Source organism: Podarcis cretensis (genome assembly GCF_951804945.1).
Source record: "Podarcis cretensis genome assembly, chromosome: 13".
Classification (NCBI taxonomy): Eukaryota; Metazoa; Chordata; class Lepidosauria; order Squamata; family Lacertidae; genus Podarcis; species Podarcis cretensis.
In genome coordinates, this window is record NC_137182.1 from 56,241,854 (window position 1) to 56,266,571 (window position 24,718).

The following is a 24,718-nucleotide window of genomic DNA, read 5'->3' on the forward strand; positions in this document are numbered from 1 at the left end:
GGATTTGCAGGATTAATAATTTGAACTGGAATACAAGAAGGGGAGGGGAGAGGAGGTCTAAGAAAGAAGTTATATGAAAATAAGCAATTGAAATCTCATTTGTTTTTAATGGTTTTTTTTTAAATTTTGTATTTTTTGTTATTTTTTCTTTTTCTGTGTGTCTATGTTTATTATTGAAATGCTAATAAATATTTATTAAAAAAACAAAAAAACAAAAGGTGTCTCCCCCCAGGACTCCCCCAGGGGCCAGTCACAGCCCTGCAGATGCAAGGGTTCCCTAAGGGGGTCCTGGGCCCCAGCAGACCCCTCCCAGCTCCACCCCCTGAGCCTCACTTCCCCCTCCTCCTTACCCAGAGCTGGTCGTCATTCCCGGGGGGGCTTTTCTTAATGAAGGCCCCGTAGTAAGTGGCGATGTTGCGGTGGTGAGAGTACTTCTTCAGCATGTTGATCTCTTGCTTGATCTCTTCCTCTTCGTCCTTTTTTGTGGGGGGGCGGAGAGAATTATCTCGAGAACAGCCACCCTTTGCTAGGGCTGCTCCCAGAGGAGGTGTGGTCATCTCCTGCCCTGCGCCTTCACCCCCCCAGCTGGCAGCCCGGCTGAGAAATGGGGCAGGGGGAGGCCAACCGAGCATCCCCAAGCCCCCCCCCCGCTATACTGTACCTCCGTGACGTCCATGACTTTGATAGCGGCCAACTGCCCTGTCTTGACATGGCGACCCTGAGAAGGAGAGAGAAGAGAAGGAAGCAATGTCAACATGGACCTCTCTGGGTTGCTCTGCTTTTAGACTGCAAGCGCCTGGGGGGGCAGAGAACTGATTGGTTTTGGCTGGGAAGTGTGGATAGCCCTATGTACTTGGGGTGGTGGGGTGTGTTTGCGAAGGGCTTCACTCCCCAGATCCTTGCAGCGCGGGCCCGGCAGAGGGAGCCAGAGGCCTGGCCAAGCGAAGTGCGTCTGCCTGATCAGACAACCCCCCCCCCAAAAAAAAAAATAAATGAATGGAGGGGCTGAAAAGCATGGCTTGGACTCATCAGGACAGGAAAGGGAGCATCACACCAAGCCAGTTTGCAGTTTCTGTGGATTTTGGATACAGCAGAATTCAATTCAAAAAGGAACAAGAGAGAGGAAAAAGGAAGAGATATTAAAACAAATAGTTTGTAATGAAAAAAAAAAAAAAGCAAATTATCCAAGGACAGAAAAGGGAGCAGAAACCAAGCCCCAAGGCGCGCGCGCACACACACACACACACACACACACACATACACACACACACGACAGACCCCTCAACACCGCCAAGCAGAGAGGTCTTTCCCCAAAGAGAAGGAACGTGGTCTGGAAAACAAGCCTTAAGAGGAACAGTTGAGGGAGTTTTGGGATGCTTCGCCTGGGAAAGAGGAGACGGAGAAAAGACACGATGGCCACCTTCAGATATCTCTAGGGCTGCCCCATGGAAGAGGGAGCAAGCTTGTTTCCTGCTGCCCCGGAGGGGAGGACCCGAACCAACGGATCCAAATGGCAAGCAAGGTGATCCTGACTGAACATCAGGAATTGCTGCGCAACGGCACAACGGCCTCCCTCGGGAGGGGGCAGACTCTGCTTCAGTGGAGGCTTCTAAGCAAGGGTAGGGGGGGGCCATCTGCCAAGGATTCCTTAGCTGCGACGTCTGCATGGCAGCGGGTTGGACTAGATGACCCCTGGGGGTCCCTTCCAACTCCACAGTTCCAGGAGTCTCAAACTGTACGCTTCGCCCTGCAAGCTCAGCGGTTGTGGGTCAGGGGGAGACACAAATTGTCAGTCAGAGGGCAAGACATGACAGCTGACTGCAGGGGGATGAGGCTAGATGAGCTCGAACTCATCAGGCTCGGGGGGTCTCTCCCACCCTGCCAGGAGATTCCGCCATTGGGGAGTGAACCTGGGACCCTCTGCATGCCAAGCAGTCAGAGGCAGCAATGCTTCCGAGTTCCAGTTTCTGGGTGTCCAAAGAATCATAAGAGTTTGAAGGGACCCTGGGGTCATCTAGTTCAACCCCCTGCAATGCAGGAATCTCAACGCATGGTCTCCCATCCAATCTGAAACCATACCAGACCCTGCTTAGCTTTGCAAATGTGCTGGTCGTTTTATTGCTGCCTCGCCGGGTTGTCTTATGCCTGGATCCTGCATGCAGGTTCCCCGCAGGCGGCTATTCAGCCCCTGTGAGCCAAACGGGCCACTGGCCTCAGCCAGCAAATTCCTCTTATAGCCTTACGCTCTGCCAACTGAGCAATACTGCCCCAAGTTGCGTAAGAGGAGGGGGGAGGGAAAGAGACCGAGCTTGAAGACAACAGACAGCAAGCTAGAGGGAGGGAGGGAGGGGATGCAGGTCATGGGGCAGGGGCCTGCAATGACCCCTGTGATCCCAAGCACCAATGGGCAACTTTGAGGGCAGGCCAGAGACCCACAAAGCAGAAGGGCCTGTCAAAGCACCCAGATCTTCACCAGCAGCAGAAAGGACAGTGGGGTGGGGGAAACAGGGGTGCCAAGCGGAATACAATATGGCGGGAGGAGGTAAGCCACACCCCACATAAGATATGGTGCACACATGCTATTTGAAGGGCAATGCGCATAAACCTTGGGGGGGCTAATACTTTACTGGGGGGGGCGAAGGGGAAGAATCACAGAACTGTAGACTTGGAAGGGATGCCAAGGGTTATTCAGTCCAACCCCCCGCAATGCAGAAATACAGCCCTCCCCCCCCCAAACCCGCCAGTTTTTGTGGCTTACTGCCCTGCTAGGACCTTTCACCACATCCACAAATACACCCTACAGGCCTCCTCCACACCCCACACCCACACGTGTTTGCATCCTCCATGGCCCCAGCCAGTCCCCCTGGCGTCTCCTCCATCGCCATGTGGGGGCTATTTGAGCACTATTAGGGGCTGGGGAGGAGGACAGGGAGAGCTGTGAAGCGTTTCTGCAAAGCCTCTCCCTCTCCTCCCCCCCCCCCCCCGCCACTTCCCCGCTTGCCCTCAGCCATGTGCTGGCATTGTCTGTGGTGCCATGCAGCCTCACGCGTGGGCAGCCGTTGCCTGGCAACCGCCTCCCTCTTCCTTTCAGAGAGGCACTGAAAAGCCTCTCTTCTCTCCCCCCCCCCCCACCTCCCCAAATAAAATAAAAATCACTGCTGTGCGAACAGAATGATCTGGTACACCCTCTGAGTCTCTCCTGGGCATGGAGAGAGGGGGAGACAGGAGAGAAGGAGGTCTGTTGGCAACGCCTCACCTGCTGCTACCCAAGGGCCAGGTGACCCAGGAGGAGGACGGCAGCCTGGGCTTAAATTTTTGCAAGAGAAGTGGGGAATAAGAACTGCGTCCTGGCTTAGTTTGCGCAGGAGTGCCTGGCTTTTCCTGTTTCAAAACTCTGGGTGGGAAGAGAGAGAATGGAGATCTTTTGGCCCAGCAAATGGCCGGGTTCTCCAGGTGGAGGATCTTGAGGGGGCGGGGAGTGTCTGTGCAAAACCGCTTTGAAGGTGGGGATGGGGCTACGTCTGCCGGAAGCACCACCTGTCCTCTCTGCTTCCAGACAGCCTGACTGAAACCCACCCACCCCTTGCACAGACACACCCACCCACCCACCCTAGAAAACAGGTTTGCCGTCAAAGGGAAAGAGAAGCCAAAGGGAGAGATCAGCGTTGCCAAGATCACAGCCAGACTCCCTTCCCCAACCTGTCAGGCGGTGTGTGTTCAAAGGGAAAGGCATGGCAAGGTGGGGGGGCGGAGGGGAGGGGCAGCCCCCCTTCCTTGTCTCTGCTTCTGACGAGGCCTTCCTGCCCTGGTGGAGGGGAGGGGGCCCAGGGAAACAAGCAGTTCGCTCTCCCGCTCTTGTCCCTCCAGGTGTTCATTTGTGTGTGTGTGTGTGCGTACACACACATGGACTGAATTCGAGAAACTGGGGTGGGGAGCTTGCAGAGGGAAAAGTGCAGACTGCTGGTTCCCATAGGAACAAGGATGCAGAGACTGCAGGGACAGCAAGCCTGCATTGCTCAGGAGAGAAGCTCTGCAAGCCTGGAAAAAGGACCTCTGCATACACAGCCTCCCAGGCCCACCCTAGGACCAGCTCAGCAGTGAGGGGAAAGCCCTCTGCACACGCTCAAAAGCACGCTCACTAAGCCTGAATGCAGGAAATGGGCTTGGGGGCCCCGTCCCCAAAGCTCCCTCTTTGCACCTCCCCTCTTGTGAACTTGGCTGCAGGGCTGATATAGGGGAGGGGGGGGGAGGAAAGAAAGGGTCTTGCCCCACAGGGGTGGGTGTCAACCAAAGGGCCCCTGTGAGTCCTTCCCACTTGGGCTACGTGACGATTTGAAGGTCCCAAGTTCCGAGCACCCCTGGAGGAGGTAAGGATGCTTAAAAGAGCCGAGGGTGTGATGCAGCGGCAAAGAAGGCAAATGCTGTTCTAGGCTGCGTCCACAGAAGCCTGGTGCTCAGATCAAGGGAAGGAATAGTGCCGCTCTGTTCTGCCTTGATCAGAACCACACCTGGAGTCCTGTGTCCAGTTCTGGGCACCCTAGTTTAAAGAGGACGTTGACAAGCTGGAAGGTGTGCAGAGGAGGGCAGCCAAGATGATGAAGGCTCTGGGAACCAAGCCTTATGAGGAACGGTCGAGGGATTTGGGTATGCTCAGCCTGGGAAGGAGGAGACTGAGAGGAGACAGGATAGCAATCTTCAAATATCTCAAGGGCTACCCCATGGAAGAGGGAGGAAGCTTGTTTTTCTCCTGCTCCGGAAGGTAGGACTCGAACCAGAGGCTTCAATAAACAAGAAAGGAGATTCCGACTAAGCCATCAGGAAGAACTTTCTGACAGCGAGGGCCAGTGGAAGAGACTCCCACGAAAGGTTGTGGACTCTCTTTCCTTGGAGGTTTAAAAGCAGACGTTGGAGGGTCCCTCTCTGCTTACCTTGTACACCTGTCCATACGTTCCATTGCCGACCACCTCCACCAGTTCAAATATTCCAGCAGGATCCTGTGGGGGGAGAGGGGCGGGGGTGTTAAGATTCATTGCATATATTCAGACGCCAGGCAAAAACTTTCCTGTTCAACCAAACCTTTGGTTGACTGACACCCAATGCCCATTTAAAATGTGTTTGGGGGGGGTGCTGTTACTTGGGTTGCTTTTGTTTTGATTATGTACTTTGTGATTTTTATATTGTGATTTTATCCTGTGAAACGCCCCGAGACCTGCAGGTATAGGAAGGTATAATAATAATAATAATAATAATAAAAAAACTTTATTTATATCCCGCCCTCCCCAGCCAAAGCCGGGCTCAGAGCGGCTAACAACAATAAAAGTAACACAGCATTCTACAATCAATTCATTCTAAAATCAATTCAAGTCAAATTAATGGCAACCATTGTGCTAGAGTTCTGTGAGGATTGCCAAAGGAGAGGGTCAGACTGTGCCTCGGCCAAAGGCCTGGTGGAAAAGCTCCGTCTTGCAGGCCCTGCGGAAAGATGTCAAGTCCCACAGGGCCCTAGTCTCTTGGGACAGAGCGTTCCACCAGATCGGGGCCACGGCCGAAAAGGCCCTGGCTCTGGTTGAGGCCAGCCTAACCTCCCTGTGGCCCGGGATCTCCAAGATGTTTTTGTTTGAAGACCGAAAGGTCCTCCGAGGGACGTACAAGGAGAAGCAGTCCCGTAGGTACCAGGGTCCTAGGCCACTTAGGTATACGAATTTAAGTAAATAAATAGATGATGGTGGTGATGTTCTTATGATACTTGTGGCTCACCTCAGCACAAGGAGGCAAGTCCTCCTGGGGAAATGGTTCAGAGGCCGCTGCCCCCCTCCATTGGGCACGTCCAGCCCTGCCACGGCTCCCCCCCCCAAGAAGGCAGCTGCTCTGGGCCCAGTGCCACACCTCTGCAACCGTTGCAGGACCGCCCTCCCCTATCTGGGCTACGCTCCGACAGTGGGACACATCCCGGGAGGCCAGTATTAATAGCTTCTCATTAGGGTGTGTGTGTGGGGGGGGGGGGGAGATCTGCAAGGAAGAGCCGCTTCCGTCTCTGAGGGCCAGATCCAGATCTGAGAAAGACCTTCGGCCGAGACGCCTTGAGGGAGGTGCACCTGAACAGGGCGCCATTCCTCCATCTCAACTGAAGACAGCAGCACCTTCACTGCAGTGAGGGGGGGGGGGAAGGAGACCCCCTCCCCCTGAGGAGCTTAGGAACATGAGAAGAGCCTGCAGGATCAGGCCCATGGCCCGTCTGGTGCAGCATCCTCTTCTCACAGGGGCCAGGCAGATGCCCTTAAGGCGAAGCACGAGAGCCACTCTCCTCCCTGCCTGCCGTTTCCAGAAACTGGGATTCAGAGGCACGTGCTGACTCTTCCAGTGGAAGTGAGTTCCCCAGTTTAACTCTGCGCTGCGTGAAGGAGGACTTCCTGTTATCTGTCCCGAAACCTTCACTATTCAGCTTCATTTGGGGGGGGGGGGACACAAATTCTGGCATTATGAGAGAGGGAGGAGAATAGTTTTAAATAAATTCAATAACAATTTTGTTATTTGTACCCTTCCCATCTGCCCCAGAAAACCTTTCTCTATCCACTTCCCCCCTGCTATGGGATGGGTGTGTGTGTACTGTTTTGCTATTTCTGCTTTAATAATGTATTCATGCTTTTATCTTGTGAATCGCCCTAACATCTTTTGATGGTGTAGGAATCTAATTCAAAATAAAAACGCCACACACAATTTCATACACTTCTATCTTGCTGCCCCTTACTTGCCTTCCCTCTAAGCTCAAGGGCCCTGAACGCTGCACCCCTTTCGTTTTGGTGGCTCTTTTCCGAGCCTTTTCGAACTCTGCAAATGCCCTTTCTGAGGTAAGGCTTGGCGGGAGCTCAAGGGCCTTGCTAGCTCACGGTGGCCAGGCAGCCCTTGGCCAGGAGAGGAGGCCGAAAGGCAGCTTGGAGAGGAGATCGCAGAGTGGGACACAGGCCAGGCCAGCCAGCAGCTGCTGGGTGCAATGGGATACCTTGACTGCAGCTCTCCTCCTCCTCCTCCTCCTCCGGTTTCAGGAGTGCAGCAGCCCAGCAGCACCTGTGGCCCAGCGCCAGCTGCCTCCTTGGAAAGCAGATGGAGGGGGAGAGGGGGGGCTGCTTCCGATGCCGGGAGGACGGGGTAGGATTACAACCGGCTGAGGCTCTGTGTGCAGGCACCAGGGAGAGGGTGCCTCGGTTTCCTCTTTGGGGAGAGACCTGCCTCACAAGCTTATCCCTGCCACCGCTGCCAATATTTATGTACCGCCTAATAGGCAAAATCCCTAAGTGGTCTGCATGAAACGCATTAAGGTGGTTTTTTAAAAAAAGAAAAAAGGAATGTGAGAAGACCCGGTGCAGCTTCCTGTCCTCACAGGGGCAGAACAGTGGCCTGCAGGAAACCTGCAAGCTGGATTCGAGCACAAGAGCAAAACTCTCCCATCCTGTGGGTCCCACTAACTGGTGTTCAGAAGCATTTCTGCCTCCAGCTGTTTATGCAGAGCAGAGCCATTGTGGCTAGCAGCCCTCCATAGCTCCCTCCTCCTCCTCCATGAATTTGCCTAATCCTCTTTTTAAGTGCTGTGGGTTAAACCATTGTTTCCCAACCTTGGGCCTCCAGCTGTTTTTGAATTACAATTCCCATCATCCCTGACCACTGGTCTTGCTAGGTAGGGATGATGGGAGTTGTAGTCCAAAAACAGCTGGGGGCCCAAGGTTGGGAAACACTGGGTTAAAGCACTGAGCCTCTTGGGCTTGCCGATCAGAAGGTCGGCGGTTCAAATCCCCGGGACGGGTTGAGCTCCCGTTGCTCGGTCCCTGCTCCTGCCCACCTAGCAGTTTGAAAGCACGTCAAAGTGCATATAGATAAGTAGGTACCGCTCCGGCGGGAAGGTAAATGGCATTTCCGTGCACTGCTCTGGTTCGCCAGAAGCGGCTTAGTCATGCTGGCCACATGACCCGGAAGCTGTACGCCGGCTCCCTTGGCCAGCAAAGCGAGATGAGCGCCGCAACCTCAGAGTCGGTCATGACTGGACCTCATGGTCAGGAGTCCCTTTACCTTTAAGGTAGTCTCTGTGGGAGTATATTGTATTTTAAAAATGGGGTATCAGAGTTGGGACTGAACCCCTGCGTATGATGCAGCTCTACCTTATAAAGCAGATTTTCCGTTTTCTCAGCGGGACATTGAGTGCTTTCCCTGACCCTTCCCCTCCCCTGGCACACTGCAAAAGGTGCAGGATAAGCAGGGTGGCGCTGTGGGTTAAACCACAGAGCCTGGGACTTGCCAATCAGAAGGTCGGCGGTTCGAATCCCTGCGACGGGGTGAGCTCCTGTTGCTCAGTCCCTGCTCCTGCCCACCTAGCAGTTCGAAAGCACCTCAAAGTGCAAGTAGATAAATAGGTACCGCTCCGGCGGGAAGGTAAACGGCGTTTCCGTGCGCTGCTCTGGTTCGCCAGAAGCGGCTTAGTCATGCTGGCCACATGACCTGGAAGCTGTACGCCGGCTCCCTCGGCCAATAAAGCGAGATGAACGCCGCAACCCCAGAGTCGGCCATGACTGGACCTAATGGTCAGGGGTCCCTTTACCTTTACCTAAGTTGGTGGCCATTGCTGCTGTCTCTTGCAGGAGGGAGTTCTATAGTTTTTGCGCAGCATTTAAAAACAAAAATTGCAAAGAAATACATCGGTTGAAAACAGAAGCCATCAACAAAACGTTCAGCCATGTATTGATAAAGTATCGATAAATAACAGAACAGAACACGCTTGCTGAGACAGCTGGGTCTTCAGGGGGTGTTTAAAGCTGGCTAGCCTTTCCTGCCTCGTGAGTAGCTAGTGGAAGGCTGTTTGGCTGCTGGCCTTCTTGGCTGGGGCAAGTGAGAGGGCAACAACAGCAGGAGTTAAACAGAATTCCGGTTCCCGGTTGAAAAGATAAACCCAGTCCTGTGCTGCATTGTAAGAACTGCAGGGTTTGAGAAGGGGAGTGCCGCTGCCAGCGCAAAGTCTTTGGCGGCAACACAAGGTGAACCAGGCTGTTGCGAAATGTTCTGTGCCTGCTGCATTTGGGCCAGGTAGAAAAAACCCCTCTCTTTCCACCCACGGGGGAACTGGAACTAAGAAGCCCAAAATAGCAGCTGCAGAACCCTGCGGGGGGGGGGGGGACACGACCAGACGGACGTCCCACAGGCCGGTATGGGTGAAAGGCATGTACGGATCCCTCTGAGGGTTTAGCACACACCTCCCTGCACCTCTGCAAGGGCTTAACGCCCCTCCCGAATACAGCTGCCATTGTAGCATCTTATCTAACACTACAACTCAGGGACTGCCAATAATAATAATAATAATAATAATAATAATAATAATAATAATTTATTTATACCCCGCCCTCCCCAGCCAAGATTGGCCTCAGGGCAGCTAACACCAAATATAAAAACAATTGATTGAAATACAGCTTAAAAAACAAGATTTAAATTCAACATTAAAATGCAACCTCATTTCAGTGGAAACTCAATCAAAAACTTTTTTGGGGATGAAAACGTCAAGTCTTCACGAAGGCTAACTATCCAGACTGGTCCTACGTGGGCCAGAAAAAAGCCAGGGAAGTCCCCAAACAGGAGTTCCAACACAGAAGGAGAAAGGGAAAAAAGAAAGAGGGGGAGGGAATCAAATTGATTCCAAGCCAAAGGCCATATGAACATATGGATCAGGCCCATGGCTCTGCCCTGTTCTCACAGGGCCCAACCAGATGCCCATTATGGGAAGTCCACAAGCAGGATTCGGGCACAAGGGCAACTCTCCCCTCCTGTGGTTTCAGGCAACAGGTCTTCAGAAGCACTGATGTCTCAGACAGCAGAGGCTGAGCAGAGCCATCCACGGCCCTCTCCTCTCTTCAGTCAAGGCTGCTGAGTGCTGGAATAGTTCAGACAGACAGAAGAAACTTCTTCTTCGCGCAGCACAAAGTTAGGCTATGGAACTGCCTGCCACTGGAGGCAGAGATGGCCAGCCACCTAGATGGCTCTAAAAGAGGATGGGACAAATCCATGGAGGGGGGAGTGGGTGATTGATAGCTGCCAGCCAACATGGCTCTGCTCTGCTTCCACGGGTGCTTCTGAATTCCAGCCGCAGGAAATGGCAGGAGGGGAGAGCTGTTCTTGCGCTCCGCAACTGCTTGAGGGTTTCCCATCCTGCAAGCTGCACTAGAGGGGGGCCACCGCGGTGCTTGAGTCTTAGGAGTCCATCTCCCACCAGCTCAAGAACCAAGCCGTGCTATTTCCCCACCCCACGCCCACGCCCAGTCCAAGGTACAAACATCCCCGTGCGCTGGGGTGTGTGGGTTGCCAAGGCAAGGGCCAGTCCCTCCTGGAGGCTTGCCTGACCGAGTTGCCAACTGAGGGAAGAGGTGCCCCAGTTAAAGGTGCAGCTTTTGTTTCACTGCGTGCCACGAGGCGGGGAGGCAAGGCTACGAATCTGCAAGTCTACCTCTACCCTGCCCCAGTTTCCAACAAGGAGGAGCAGGAAACTGGGTTGCTGGAAGGCGCAGAAGGCAGCCCCTTTTCAAGAAACTAATAGCTTTCCGGAAAAAGGAAGAACCAACGAGTTCCACAAGTTAACTGGGCACTGTGTGAAGCCCAAGTATCCCCGCCCCCCAGGCTAGGCATGGCTCCCCTTTCTTCACAGAGGTTCTATGGGGGTCCTGGCTTTCAGCCCACACCCCCTTCCCAGCATTCTTTGCTCCAAGGTGGCATGCAGGACTCCCTCGCGCACTGGGGAAGGAGCCAGTCGCCTTCCGGTTCTCTTGGTGGTGGTGGGCCTCTAAACCCCACCTCCCTCCTTCCCCAGCCTGCCAAATCCAGCGCGTGGCTCCTGGCCGTGGCCCCCCACCCCCCGCAGGACAAAGAGACCCTTTTCAGCCTCCCTCGGATTCCAGGCCTCCCAGCAAAGTCCGTCACAAGGCTTGACTTGGGAAGGAAGCCAGAAGCAGCAAATCTCTCCAGCCACCTGCCACCACCACCAACTTCTCCCCAGGAACTCAGGACTCTGGGGTCTCTTGGTTGTAGGAGGCGGGGGGGGGGGAGGGGAGGTGCCACCTAGTCAGGGGGCACAATCTGCATAGGAAAAGGGAAGCGAGTGGTTTGTGTGGGGCACACCTGTTGGAAGTGTGGGGGGAGCAGAGGCAGCACAAGGCGCTTGGTCCCTTTGGGGTCAGAGGAGGGGGGGCGTGGGAGGAGAGACAATGGGAGGGGGAAGGCTGCACAATGCTCCTTGGCACTTGGGAGGGAGTTTGGGGGGGCGGCTGTGAGTCAGGCGGAGGGGAGAGGCAGGAAGGGAAAGAAAGGGAGAAAATGGACGAGCAGAAACAGCCGCCCACTGGCACAGCTCTCTCCACAGGCCCTGCCCACGCCATGCGCCAGGAGGAGGGGGAGGAGGGCTCCCTGCAGCATCAGCAGCCGCCCTCACCTGGAAACCAGAACGGAGCCTGCTTGTGACACAGAGGGAAATCAAGCGAAAAAGCCCCAGCATGTAGGTGACACAGCAACTGTTCACAAACAGCAGCGCACCCCAAAAAGCAGTGAACCAAGGGAGGGGCTGGCTGAACCTGGTGGTAACCAAACAACCCCCCCTTTGTGCTGCACATTGGCAGCTCCTGCAAAATGGGCACATTTCCCCCCCCCCGGGCAGATCTCCAGCAGTGCACAACCTCCAGGGTGAGGGTCAGGCAGCACCTCTGAGCCCCAGAGCAAGAGTGGAGCATGGGTGTGTGGGTGTGTGGAGACCACAGCTGTTGCACCCAGGACACCCACCAGTGGGCTTCCCATTGGGGCATCTGCAAGGAGCAGGATGCTGGACTGGGTGGACTGCCCCCCCCCCACACACTTTGGTCTGATCCAGCTGCTGAACTCCTTCTATATATGTACTGCTGACTTGTTGGATTTAGACGCCACCTTCTTCTCTATGGAGCTCAAGTCACCTTACACGGTTCTCCGCCCTCCTCCAGTAATCCCTGTAACAACCCTGTGAGTTAGGCTAGACCGAGAGGGGCAGAGACTGGCTCACAAGGTCACACCCAGTGAGCGCCATGGCAGCCCAGTGGGGATCTGAACCCTGGCGCTGCTCCCTTCCAATTTCGCCAAGGGGCACATTTCGGGGTGGCCTTCCTCTGCGTCAGCTCAGGGTCTCCTGTCCCCCTTCCAACGCCCAGCTCCTCCCTCTCTTCTGCTCCCCCCCCCCCATTGCACACTGCCAGGGTCTCCCTCACCCTGCTGCCCGTCTGCCTTTTAATTACAAATCACCTGCTGGTTGCCGGTTTGTAATCAGGTTAGGCAAAGACCCCTAAGCCGATTTGTGGGGATGGCGTAGGAGCCAGCTCCTGCTGACAAGCCGCAGGTCTGAGCCAGGGGGCGGTGGCTTCTCTCTGCTCTTGGAGGGGCAAGGCACACACACACACACACACACACACACACACAATTCCCTCCCAGAGATGCTGGGCGATGTTGGCTCTGGTGGGGAGAAGGGGTGCCACCCCACAGCGCAAGATAAGCAGCAACTGTCAGAGGCTGCAAAGCAGCAGGGAGGCTGGAGGGGGAGAGGGTAGCATTTCTGGTCTCTCATCTCCATGTGTAAAGAGTCCCAGAAGCCCACCTAGCACTGAGAATGAAAGGCAAGCCGACTGGATCTGTCCAAATAATAATAATAATAATAACAATAATTCATTATTTATACCCCGCCCATCTGGCCGGGTTTCCCCAGCCACTCTGGGGGGGCTCCCACCAGAATATTAAAAACATGATAAGACATTAAAAGCTTCCCTGAACAGGGCTGCCTTCTGATGTCTTCTAAAAGTCAGATAGTTGTTTATTTCCTTGAAATCTGGTGGGAGGGCGCCACCACCGAGAAGGCCCTCTGCCTGGTTCCCTGTAACCTCGCTTCTCGCAGGGAGGGAACCGCCAGAAGGCCCTCAGCACTGGACCTCAGTGTCCAGGCTGAATAAAGGGGGTGGAGATGCTCCTTCAGGTTTACTGGACCGAGGCTGTTTAGGGCTTTCAAGGTCAACACCAACACTTGTGCTCGGAAACGTACTGGGAGCCAATGTAGGTCTTTCAAGACCGGTGTTATGTAGTCTTGGTGGCCGCCCCCAGTCTAGCTGCCGCATTCTGGATTAGTTGTAGTTTCTGAGTCACCTTCAAAGGTAATATTAATAATTTAATTACGGCTATTAGCCCATAAAATATGTACAAACATAAAAGCACAGAAGCATAAAAAACCAATACATCTAACAGCAGAAGGGGAACACCACGATGCAAGGGTGGGTCATTGAGGAGTGGCAAATAACAGCTTGGGGCCCGGAAAGATCCAAGGGACGGTTCACAGAAAGGACGGTTCACAGAAGGAAAACTGGAGGCGAGATCCGTCCTGCACTCTCATCATAACTGTCCGATTAGTCCCACATGGAGCGCATTGCAGTAGTCCAAGCGGGAGATAACCAGAGCATGCACCACTCTGGCCAGACAGTCCGCGGGCAGGGAGGGTCTCAGCCTGCGTACCAGATGAGTACCAAAGGCTCATCTTGGCCAGTATGCAACATCCGGCTCTTACAGCGGCCAACCAGAGGCCTCGACTGGGAATCCCACAGGAGCCACTCTCCCTCCTTCTCGCGGTTTCCAACAACTGCACAGCCCTCATCAGGGCGAGGGGCCATTGAAAGCCCTCTGCTCCTCCATGATTTTCTTCTCTTTTAAAGCCGTGAATGCTGGCAGCCATCGCTGCCTCCTGCAGCAGCAAGTTCCACAGTTGAACTACATGAAGAGGCATTCCTTTTCCTATGCCACCGGCGCTGCCCGTGTTCTGCATCCACCTCCGAGAGGCTCATGGGAAGCCGCCTCTCTGAAGTGGATGGACAGGCAGCTCACCTGAAGGCCAACCTGGCGCCCCCCAGCTGCTCTGCGCCACAACTCCCACCCGCCGCCACCCAGCAGGGCCACATGGGATCAGCCAGGGGTGAAGGCTGGGAAAGGCTGCTTTAAGATAAGCTGTCCGCCGCTGGCAGCCCCAGAGTGGGAGAATCACAGAGCTGCAGAGCTGGACCCCCAGGGTTGTCTAGGCTGACCTAATGAAGAATACCTGGCAGGTGGTGGCCCCCCGACCTCTGCTCAAAGACCTCCAAGAAAGGAGAGCCCACCCCCAACGGAGCCACAGCTTTACACCCAGCCTGGCTTGAGCCCAGCATCCTCTTTAACATCCGCACTAAGCGACGGGGCCTATTGCCCGGGCTCAGCCACATTGGAGGGAAGCTGCAGGCTGAGCAAGAGACTGCGCCAAGTGTCGTCCCCCCCCCCCACTACGCCGAAGAGGCAGAGAGGCGGCTCCCACCCAGCTGCCTCCTCAGTCTCCATGGCAGCCTGCCTGAATTAGATGCAGCTTTGGCTGCTTCCCTGCCTGCCTCCAGCTCAGCTTGTTCTGATGGATCGCAGGGAGGAGGAGTGGCGGCCCCCAGGCAGCCCTGCCACCAAGCCCCTCTTGGACCTGCCACCACCAGACAGACCCTTGGTCCATCTAGGTCAGTGCTGCCTATACTGACTGGCAACAGCGGCTGTCCTGGGTCTCTCCCAGCCCTTCCTGCAGATGCCGTCGGGGATTGAACCTGCAACCTTCTGCATTCAAAGCAGGAGCTCTGCCACTGAGCTATAGCCCCTCCTGTTCTGCCAGGACCCTCAGTGCCAGGCTCTATGTGCAAGGAGAGCATCCAGGTCGCATCGCGAGCCCCGCACTGCACTTGCGACAAACGGCACGCTTCCCACGGGCTCCCTTATTTCACAGGGAGTGTCACCTTCTGGGTTCTTGCAGGCATCAGTGTGGGTCCATCCCCCCCTGAGACTAGGCGACGAGAAAAGGGTGGGTGGGGAGAAGAGGAATAAGAAGGCAGGGGGTGGAGGGGGGGGCAGCAGCGCATGCAGGAGAGAAATTGGAGCAGCCAGGCCTACGATCAACAGCTTTGCCAACAAGACGCCAACCCTCCCTCCCTCTCCTGCTCCACATCCGATCCAGATCCACACCGGGGGGGGGGGGGGTTCTCCCCAGAAGCCTCTGCAATTCCCCAGCCCTCCACCCCATTTCCTGCCAACAGACAGGAAAGTCCCAGGTTCTCTGGCACCTAACAGACATTTGACCATAGGAACGTAAGGAAAGAGCCTGCAGGCCCAAAGGGGCCCGTCTAGTCCAGCACTCTGTTTTCACAGTGGCCAACCACAGGATCATAGAATTATGTAGAGAGGGAAGATATCCTGGGGGTCATCTAGTCCAACCCCCTGCAATCCTGCCTTGGGTGGGCTCAAACCACCAACCTTCTGGTTATCAGCCAGATACACTGACCCATTGCGCCACAGAGGCACCTGTGGGGAATCCACAGACAGGACATGGACACAAAAACACTGTCCCCTCGTGTGGCTTCCAGCAACTGGCATTCAGAAGCGTTGATGTCTCCAACCATCTGAAGGCAGCCCTGTTTAGGGGAGTTTTTAATATTTAATGTATTATTTTTAACACTCGATTGGGAGCCGCCCAGAGTGGCTGGGGAAACGCAGCCAGATGGGTGGGGTGTAAGTAATAAATTATTATTATTATTATTATTATTATTATTATTATTATTATGTAGCACAGAGCCATCCGACAGCCCTCTCCTCCTGCATGAATTTGTCCATTCCTCTTCCGAAGCCGTCCAAGATGGCAGTCATCATTACCTCTTGTGGCAGTGAGTTCCACAGTTTAGCCCTGCACTGCGTGGAGAATGACTTCCTTTCATCCATCCTGAATCCTCCAGCACTCAGCTTCAAAGGAAGTCCATGAGTTCAAGTGTTATGAGTATTTTGCCACTGCCTGGCACTCGGCTGGACTGGCGACTGAAAATCCAACCCTGACACTGGGCTTGGGAGGGGTAGGAGAAAAGGCATTTGGGGGAAGAGCCACAGCTCAGTGATACAGCATGAGACTCTGAATCTCTGGGCCGGCGAGTTCGAGCCCCACAATGGGCAAAAGATTCCTGCATTGCTGGGGGCCGGACTAGATGATCCTCAGGGTCCCTCCCAACTCTTATGATTCTAAAAACAGATTAAAACCTGCACGAGCTTTCTAAACATCTGCATTGTGTGCAGGATGTCCCAGGATCAGTCCCCAGAGGCAGGGCCAGGCAGGCCTGGGAAAGATTCTCTGCCGGAAACCCTGGCCAGCCGCCGCTGCCAGTCAGTGTAGGCAATGCTAAGTTGGATGGAGAAAGGGTCTGACTCGGTTTTAAGGCAGCTTCCTGTGTCCCTCTCTGGACTTGGGAGGACACAACCCCTGCAGTCCGCAGGGCAGCCCCTGGGCAGGCCACTCCCCACAACACGCCCACCAGTGGATTCTGCAGCCCGCTAGCCGGAAACTCCCTTAGCTTCAGACAGTACAGAAAACGAAGGTCACCTGTCAGAGATGTTTTAGTTGAGGTTCCTGAAATTGTGGGGGGTTGGACTGGGTGACCCCAGGATTCTATTACTCTTTTCCAAAGCATAGCCGTTGGCTGGATGCAGGCAAAAGGCATCTTGTTCCCAGTTTCATGTGGTCCAGAGGAACACACAGCGGGAGGCCTCTCTGCAGGGCTGTTGGCTCAGTGCCCCGAGTCACAGACTTTGCCCTCCCCTCCTCTTCCACTGTGGGCCTCTAGGAAGGACTCTGCCTCCTGCTCCGCACGGTGGACGCCCCTTCCGGCCTTCCTGGGCATCCCCTCTGCAAAGAGAAAGGCCTTGAAGGAAGAGAGCTTCTCCACCTCTGTTGCTGCTGCTGCTGCAGAACTCTCTTCCCTCGCCACCACCAAGCCAGGGCGTGACATTTCCACAGCGGTCTCCGCGGCAGGAGGGATCCAGGCGCCAGGCCCTTCCCCAGACAGGCACTTGGACTCCCTATTAATTCACTGCACAGACGTCCCTGGGGGGACGCTTGAAGGCGAACCGCAGTGGCGGAGCTCACGACCCTGGAGTGAAGAGGATAGTTACACCACCGCCTCCAATTCCCCCCACTAGAGATCAAGCCACAGGAATGCACCAACTCAGCTTCCAGGACACAGAAAAAAGCACAGCCGCTGGTCTAAAAAGAAAACACCCACCAAGCACAAAGGGGGGGATGCTGAACCCAGCTTGTCCAAGAGAGGGTGGCAGGGACACCTCTGAGACCTGTGAATGTCTGTCCATGCACACAGCAACACCTAAGGCAGGCACCCCCAAACTCGGCCCTCCAGGTGTTTTGGGACTACAGCTCCCATCATCCCTAGCTAACAGGACCAGTGGTCGGGGATGATGGGAACTGTAGCCCGAAAACATCTGGTGGGCTGAGTTTGTGGGTGCCTGGCGTAAGGTGTCAGGTGCTGAGATTGGGCCCACTGTGGCCTGGACGCTGCAGCCGCAGCCCAGGATTCTTTGGTGAAAGCTTCCAGCATTGCAGAGGGTTGGACTAGATGACACTCAGGGTCCCTTCCAACCCCACAAGTCTGCGGTTCACAGCCAGAGGACAATGCCAAACCCTGCCAATGCCATCCAATTCCTGCACAGTCCCTTTGCCTTCCGAGGTTTCACCAGACAGTGCACAGATAAACTCAGGAGGGGAGCAGGAGAAGGTGGGGGGGAGGGCAACCCTGGCTGGGCACCTGGGCCAGCAGGAGGAGGAATCACCACTTCCCAGTAACTCTGCAGGACTTTTCAGACCTGGTCAAGGTCCTCCTAGGCAGAGTGGCAAGCGGGGAGGAGACCCTAAGGTGCAGACAGCAGCAGCAGCCGGAAGAGCTTCCATTTTCTTAGAATCAAAGAACTGCAGAGTTGGAAGTGACCCAAAGGGGCATCTAGACCCTTTCAGCAAAGACAGCTGTGAGGAGAGACCCTCAAATAAACCTAGTCCAGCATCCTGTCCCAATGGGAAGCCTTATCACTCATGAATTTGTCTCAGTTTGAGATGGGGGGTGGGTGGAATTAAAATATCTGCAGTACTTACTTGCCCATCTCTGTTGGAGAAACCATGAGAGCCAGCGTGGCATAGAGGTTAGAGAAGGCACCCCCAAATTCAGCCCTCCAGATGTTTTGGGACTACAACTCCCATCATCCCTAGCTAACAGGACCAGCGGTCAGGGATGATGGGAATTGTAGTCCCAAAAACAGCTGGAGGGCTGAGTTTGGGGATGCCTGGGTTAGAGTGTTGGGAGAGAACCTAGGAGAGAACAGCCTGGTTCAACCCCCCCCCCCGCAAAACACAGCCATGAAGCCCCACCGGGTGTGACCTGTTGGGCCAGTCATTGCTTCCTCTTAGCCCAGCCTACCTCACAGGGCTGCTGTGGGGATTAAATGAGGAAGGGGAGGACCATGTTTTCCCTTGGAGAAAAATATAAATGCAATAAGTAAATATGTAAAATGGACCTACAAGCATGATCAGACCGAGTCAGCAAGAATCTCTGGGATCAGAATTTTGGCAGTGATGTGGAAGCCTCACCCCCCAACCTCATTTTCTTCCCCTCTGAGAAGGCTTTTATTGAGGGGGGATTAGGACTAGGCCGGTGTGTGTTTTGGGTTGGGTTTTTTCTCCTTTTCATCTGGGCGAGGCCTTTCCATCAAATGCATTAGGATGGCAAAGGAATCCACTGGGCAGTCTTCTCTTATTTTTATTCCCCCCCCCCACAATGGGGGTGAAGAGAAGTGGTCCAGGCACCCTCGCTTGTAGGCCAGCCAGCGTGCTTGCAAAATGCTTATTCAACCAGAGCCACAGGGAGAGGAAAAGCAGGTTGGGGCAGGTCCGCCTTCAGCAAAGAGAGCAGCCCCACCCTGGGGAGAAGGCAGGAGCGGGGCCACTTCATATCATGCGAGAGGAGGAGGGCTGAGAGAGAGGAGCAGAGCCGGCTGCTCTGATCTCTTCCTCCAGCCCCACGAGGAAGGGGGACCCAAGTAGTCCAAGCCCTTCTTAGAGCTGGAACGGGCAAGAGGTCCCCTCAGCATCCTGTTCTCACAGGGGCCAACCAGATGGATTCGAACGCAAGAGATCTCTTTGCTCCTGTGGTTTCCAGCAACTGGCTTCCAGAAACAGCTGTGCAAGCAGAGCAGAGCCTCACTCACGGCTTACAGTCGTCAATAAATAGCCCTTTTCTCCATGAATTTGCCCAGTTCTCTTTTCAAGCCACAAAGGAGTGAAAGCTGTGGGAGTGAGTTCCACAGCTGAACACTGCACTGCATAAATGACTTCACTGTCAGGGTGCCTAGACACCACGTCAGGTCGGCTTGCACCTGTTGGGTTGGGGGGGGGGGAGGGAGCTCAAGATTTGCATTTCAGGAAGCAATGCAGCCAAACTGCACACTGCAGGGACGCTGGAGGAGAGAGAGAGGACAGAGAGACGGGCTGAAACGTCTCCCGATTTTGGCAGCCAACCCAAGACTTCTCTGTTGAGCCTTCCAGAAGTTCGGGTGGGGGGGGGGGCTTGTCGCTCCTCTCTAACATGGTGGCCAGAATCACAGAACTGTAGAGATGGAAAGGACCCCTGAGGGTCATCTAGTTCAACCCCCTGCAACGCAGGGATCACAGCTAAGGAATCCCTGACCGATGACCAACCAGCCTCTGTTTAAAAGCCTCTCTATCCCCCACCCAAGGCACAAAATGCAGAAGAGGAGCTGAGAGGACAGCACCCATCCCCCAAATGCTGCCTCCACCCCCTTTGGAGGGGATGGCGTTCGCCCTTGCCAGCTTGAAGGGCCTCTCTCCTCAATCCTGCATCACAAGCGGCAGGTGAGCGGCAGGTGAAGTGCCACCCTGGGTGGGGGAGACAGACTCCTTCCTTCCCCTCTCCCACTCCCTCACCCCACCTCAAAAAGCAACTGTGGATTCTCCTGCCTTTCCACTCTCCCTGCAGGAGCACTCACATGAGGCAGAGCCAGGAGCTGGAGACAGATTTGCTGGGGGAGAAACAGAGCTGAAACTGGAGCTCTGGTTCCCCTGCCTGCCTGCCAAGACGGTCTTGGGGGGCCTGTTCTTTGCAACTGGAGAGGAAGGCGGCTATTGCGAGGCCAGGAACAATCTGCCTTGCTCAGAGTGAGCGCTGCCTGGTTCAAGGACAGCGAGAGAGAGAGAGAGAGAGAGAATATATAAAAGCATGAAAGGGAGGATTGTAATTCAATCAAGGCTAACATGCTGCAGTCAACAAGTTCTCCCTAGCAACAAGAAAGCATGGCGGCGGCATCAAGGCAACCCTGCACAGAGATCCCTTTTCAAGCGCGGAGGCCATGCAAAGGGAACACACAAACACACACACACACACACACACACACACACACACACGGTCTGCCGCAGGCTCGTGCATCTCAGATAAGAGCCAGAAACCAGCATGGTGGGGTGAAGGGGAGAGAGGCAACCGAGAGAGAAAGGTTTTTTTTTAAATATTAGATCCTTCAGAGAACTCCAGAGCCAGAAGGGGGAAAGGGCCAGGGGGCAGCCAAACACCTTCCCCAAGGCAGGCACACATGCACACCCCTGCAGAGGCATTGCAGGGGGCTCGGCTGGATAACCTTCTGGCCCCTTTCAACGCTGTAGTTCTGTGACGCTAAGGCACAGCAAAGACCCCTGCCTCACCCCGGGAGCAGGTGTGCTGCGAGGGAGTCTGAAAGGAGCAAGTGAGGATGGGCTGGGGGTCAGAGAGCAAAAGAGAAGGCAGAGGGCCTGGCGGGTCCTGGCAGGGGGGGGGGTGACGACCAGGGGCCAACAGGGGCAGGCTGGCTTTCACACACTTCTTGCGGGAGCCCAGGCACAAAAGAGCAAGCTGCCCTCCGCTGGGCTCTCTGCTGCTTCACCTCCTTCTCAGGAAGCCAGCCCCTTCGAAGGCCAATTCCAAAGCAAGGTCTTTGCTCTCTCCTAGATGCACACAAATGCTGCCATAAGACCTGTGGCAGAACTGCAGTGGAGGTGCCGGCTTAAGGGACCAGGGCTCCTAGGCAGGCAGAAGCCCCCAGCCCACTTGGAAAGTCCTGCACCAGGCTGGTCCCCTCCTCGTCCTTGGCACTGCCGAAAGAGGAAATTTAATTTCTGCTGTGGTGGAAGGGCTTCTGGCCGAGTGGGTTTTCTGCTGATGGGTCGATTCTGCAAGGCTGTCACCCGCCAAAGCTCCAGTCTCACATGTCACCTGTTTCAAAGTCGCTCCTCCTCACTCCCACCCAGCAATTCCTGCTCAGACAAGGGCACTGTGGCCCCTCAAGCTGAATCACCAAATCTCCACCACAGCAGATCCTACGCACACTGTGCCTTCAGGAGTGTGGCGCTGAACACCTCCGCCCTTGCAGCTCCAGGGGAGAGGGTGAAGGCTGTGCCCACCCCTCTCAGCCTCCCTCCCCACAACAAACGCAGGTGCCAAGGCCAGGCTCTGCTCCTGCCAACTCCCTCCAGGCAAGAGGCCTTCCCCTCCCTCGTGAAAACCAACCTGCCTAACTGGCATTCTCCTCGCCCAGGAGCTGCGATGGCATCTCCTCTGGCTCCTGCCCAGCTGCCGGCCACACCTCAGGGCAGAAGCGCTCCTTGACCCACTTTCACTGCAGTGAGCACTAAGGTGCATCCAGTGGCATCTTCTGGGACATAAATTAAACCCAAAGTGCAGGAAACCACCTTCAGCTAGGACAGAGCCCGGCCCTCCAGTTATTAAATGGGGGACTTTCAAGGAAGCGGAGCAAGGCTCTAGACCTCACCGTGGCAGACGAAAACTGGAAAGCTGGCAGGCGGTTTCTGCTGAGAGCGGCCGAGGGAGCAAAAATGCTGTGTGAGGTCTCTGGAGGTGAGCAGGAATTTACGGCTGGCGACTGCCAATGAGCTTCGCTTGACTGAGGTGTGGGGCTGCCATGCTTAAGCAGCAGCAGTTGACCTCCACCCAGAGTAGTGGCAATTGCAGGCTGGCTCCTACTCATTGCAGTATCCGCCTGAGAATCACCCCTCACCAGAACAGAGTGTGTGTGGGTTTTTTGGAGTGGGGTGCTCTACGGTGCTCATCAAATGCTGCTAGCTCCCTGAGAAGAGGGCCCCAGTTGCAAAAGCTACTCTACCCGACACATGCCTTTTACCACAAAAATGCACTCCGCTGTCACAAAAACTGCCACGTCCAGCTACTCACTCCTCTGCTCAGCAACGTCAGCCCTAAAATTCTATACCCTGCAGAGGAAAACCAGGTGGAACCTTGTTCCTCCATGGCGTGTGGAATTGCAGAACACTTGCAGACAAGACTGCCTAACCCTTCCCCAAACATTTCTCCTTCGGAAAGAGAATTACTCAGTTTCTCAACAACAACAACAACAACCTTCCGATTTTGCAACTGAGAGCAGGCTATACTGAAGAACTGCTCATTCTGCACCGTGAAAGAGGGAGTCTAAAGGCTGGGTGGACTTGGAACTTCAAAAGCAAAGAGAAGCAAGTGTGCCCCATTTAAGGAGCCTTAATTCTCTTGGAACAGGTTTTTGTTTAATTCCAAGTTCCAGGCTGCCTGTTGAGATTTTGTAGATGAGAGGCCCTCAGCCTGACAGGAGGGTGGGCCGAATGAGGAGCAGTGAGTTTAAATAGCTTTGAATTTTCTGCCTCTTGGTTTCCAGCTCAATAGCTGATTGTTGTCCTGTTGGCCCAGAGGTTCGTAAGCCACACAGAACAGATGAAGATATTGTTATTGTGCCAAACTTAGGCTGGTGCAGGAGCGTGCAAGCTTTCGAGTTTCACAGATCTCTTCAAACAGGAAAAAAAGATTTGATTCGTTTCTGTACTGTGAGAACTTGTGAAACTGGAAATCTCACACATTCTGACAGGAAGTTACCACGATAAGCTATTTCTCGATCCTGGTTTCAAGAAAACCACTCCTATCCTTTCCTTCATCCACATATCCTCCTGGGATGGATCCTGTCAAGGAGGCACACAAGGTGTATGAACGTGTTGAAAGACTCAGGAGAGATAAAACAAAGTCCTTCTTCATGCAGCGCATAGTTAAACTGTGGAACTCCCTCCTGCAGGATGAAGAAGGGATGGCTATCAACTTGGATGGCTTTAAAAGAGGACCGGGCAAATTCATGGAGGACGAGCGAGCCACCGATGGCTACTAGCCAGGCCAGCTGTTCTCTGCCTCCACTGTCAGAGACAGAGTGCGCCTCTCTGAATATGACTTGTTGGGAATCACAAGTGGGGAGGGCACTGTTGTTGTGCTGAGATTTTGCATGTGGCCACTGTGAGAACAGGATGTTGGAATAGACGGTGTTTGATCCAGGAGGAAAATTCTTATGTTTCCACAGTGGGAAAACATGGGATCAGCTGAGGCGAGGGAGGGCCGTGCTCCCCATCTGTCAGGACACGGCTTGTGCAACCTCCCTGAGGTGATGATTCCAGATACTGAGAGGCTCCCTCCCTGAATGAAAGGGAAAGGCAGGCTGCATTCCAAAGGGCTCCCTCGGCTCCCGATTCTGCTGACAGCGCACAGATGAAAGCAGCCCATCCTGCTACAGAAATGACGCATGCGTGCGAGGCTGTGAGGAAAACAACTTGGGAGGAGGCAACAGGTGAAAAACTCCACCTCGTAAACCCCACAGAGGCAAATCTCGCCACAACAATCCAGCCCTGCACATCACCAACCATGACTCACCAAGTTCCCTTTTAACTGCAAGAAACAGGAGCCACAAGCACACTCACGCACGCAAACGAAAAAGCCCACTGCTACACTCAGCAAGAGGGCAAACAGGCCTCAGACAGGCACCCCTCCCAGGTGCCATCTGCAAACGGGGGGGGGGGGGCATTTTAGGCAAATCCATCAGCTGCAGCAGGCGCAGCATGAAGGTTAAAAGGAAAGGAGGAAAGGAAAGTTACTTCTCCCATTGCTGTATCCCCAGAGCCACCTTGCAAGAAATGACAGTAAAATCTTCCTCTTTAAAAGGGTCATTTGGCAAAGCATTACAAAGAGCCTGCCGATCAGGTTATTGGTATTTATAAGCAGTTATGCATGGTACTAAATGAGGCTTCGTAAGCAAGAGGCAGATCCCTGCAGCAAGGAGCTTCCAATATCAATCAGTTTCACTGCTGTGGGAGGCAACAGAGGAAGGAAAGGGATCCCAGTCTCTCCTGTCCGCTCCAGTTTCTGAGCAAGGAACCCACAGAGGAAAGCATGAAGACCTGAACTGAACTGTGGGGACCCCAAGGGCTCCGGAACACCAAAAGGCACACTTTTAAAAGAGGGCCTGAAATATAGCAAGGCAACAATTACCCAGAAACTCTCAGGACTCTTCCTGGTAACAGTGACACTGAATAACCAGGGCAATACTCTACCGGGGTAAAGCGAATTCAGCAAATTCAGGTGGCAAGAGTTATTACGGATGACGAATATTCATAGAGCAAGTTAGATTGCACAGGCTAGCTCACAACCACGGAACCAGCCCAGTGGAAGGTGGGGAGCTGCCTGCCAGTTTAAGGGTTAAACAAGCCTTTTAAAAATCAGCAAGAAGGAGGTTGCAGGGCCCAGAAAGGAGGCTTTATAAACACAGAACCTTGAAAGGAAACGGTGGGGGGGGGGGAAGGTCTGCGGATCCATTAGCACAATCCAGCTTTTTAAATCACACCCTTGTGCCCCCCCCCCTGCCCAAAAACATGTGCGTGTTCCTACTGGGAGACAGAAAGCAACATAGGCAGGGAGAAGGTGGGTGTCTCCCCACCCCCTGCTTTGCTCAC

General features: G+C 54.4%; 1 protein-coding gene across 4 annotated transcripts in view; it reads right to left on the minus strand.

The window, feature by feature from the left end:
* The window catches only part of MINK1 (misshapen like kinase 1), a 69,488-nt gene that overhangs the window by 44,043 nt on the left and 727 nt on the right, over positions 1 to 24,718 (minus strand). For all 4 annotated transcript variants that reach the window (XM_079951721.1, XM_079951722.1, XM_079951724.1 and 1 more), the window contains exons 2-4: positions 4,929 to 4,994; positions 662 to 718; positions 351 to 476 (exon numbers count right to left, since the gene is read on the minus strand). In XM_079951721.1, coding sequence (XP_079807847.1) covers positions 351 to 476; positions 662 to 718; positions 4,929 to 4,994 — 249 coding nt within the window. The remainder of the gene's footprint in view (positions 1 to 350; positions 477 to 661; positions 719 to 4,928; positions 4,995 to 24,718) is intronic.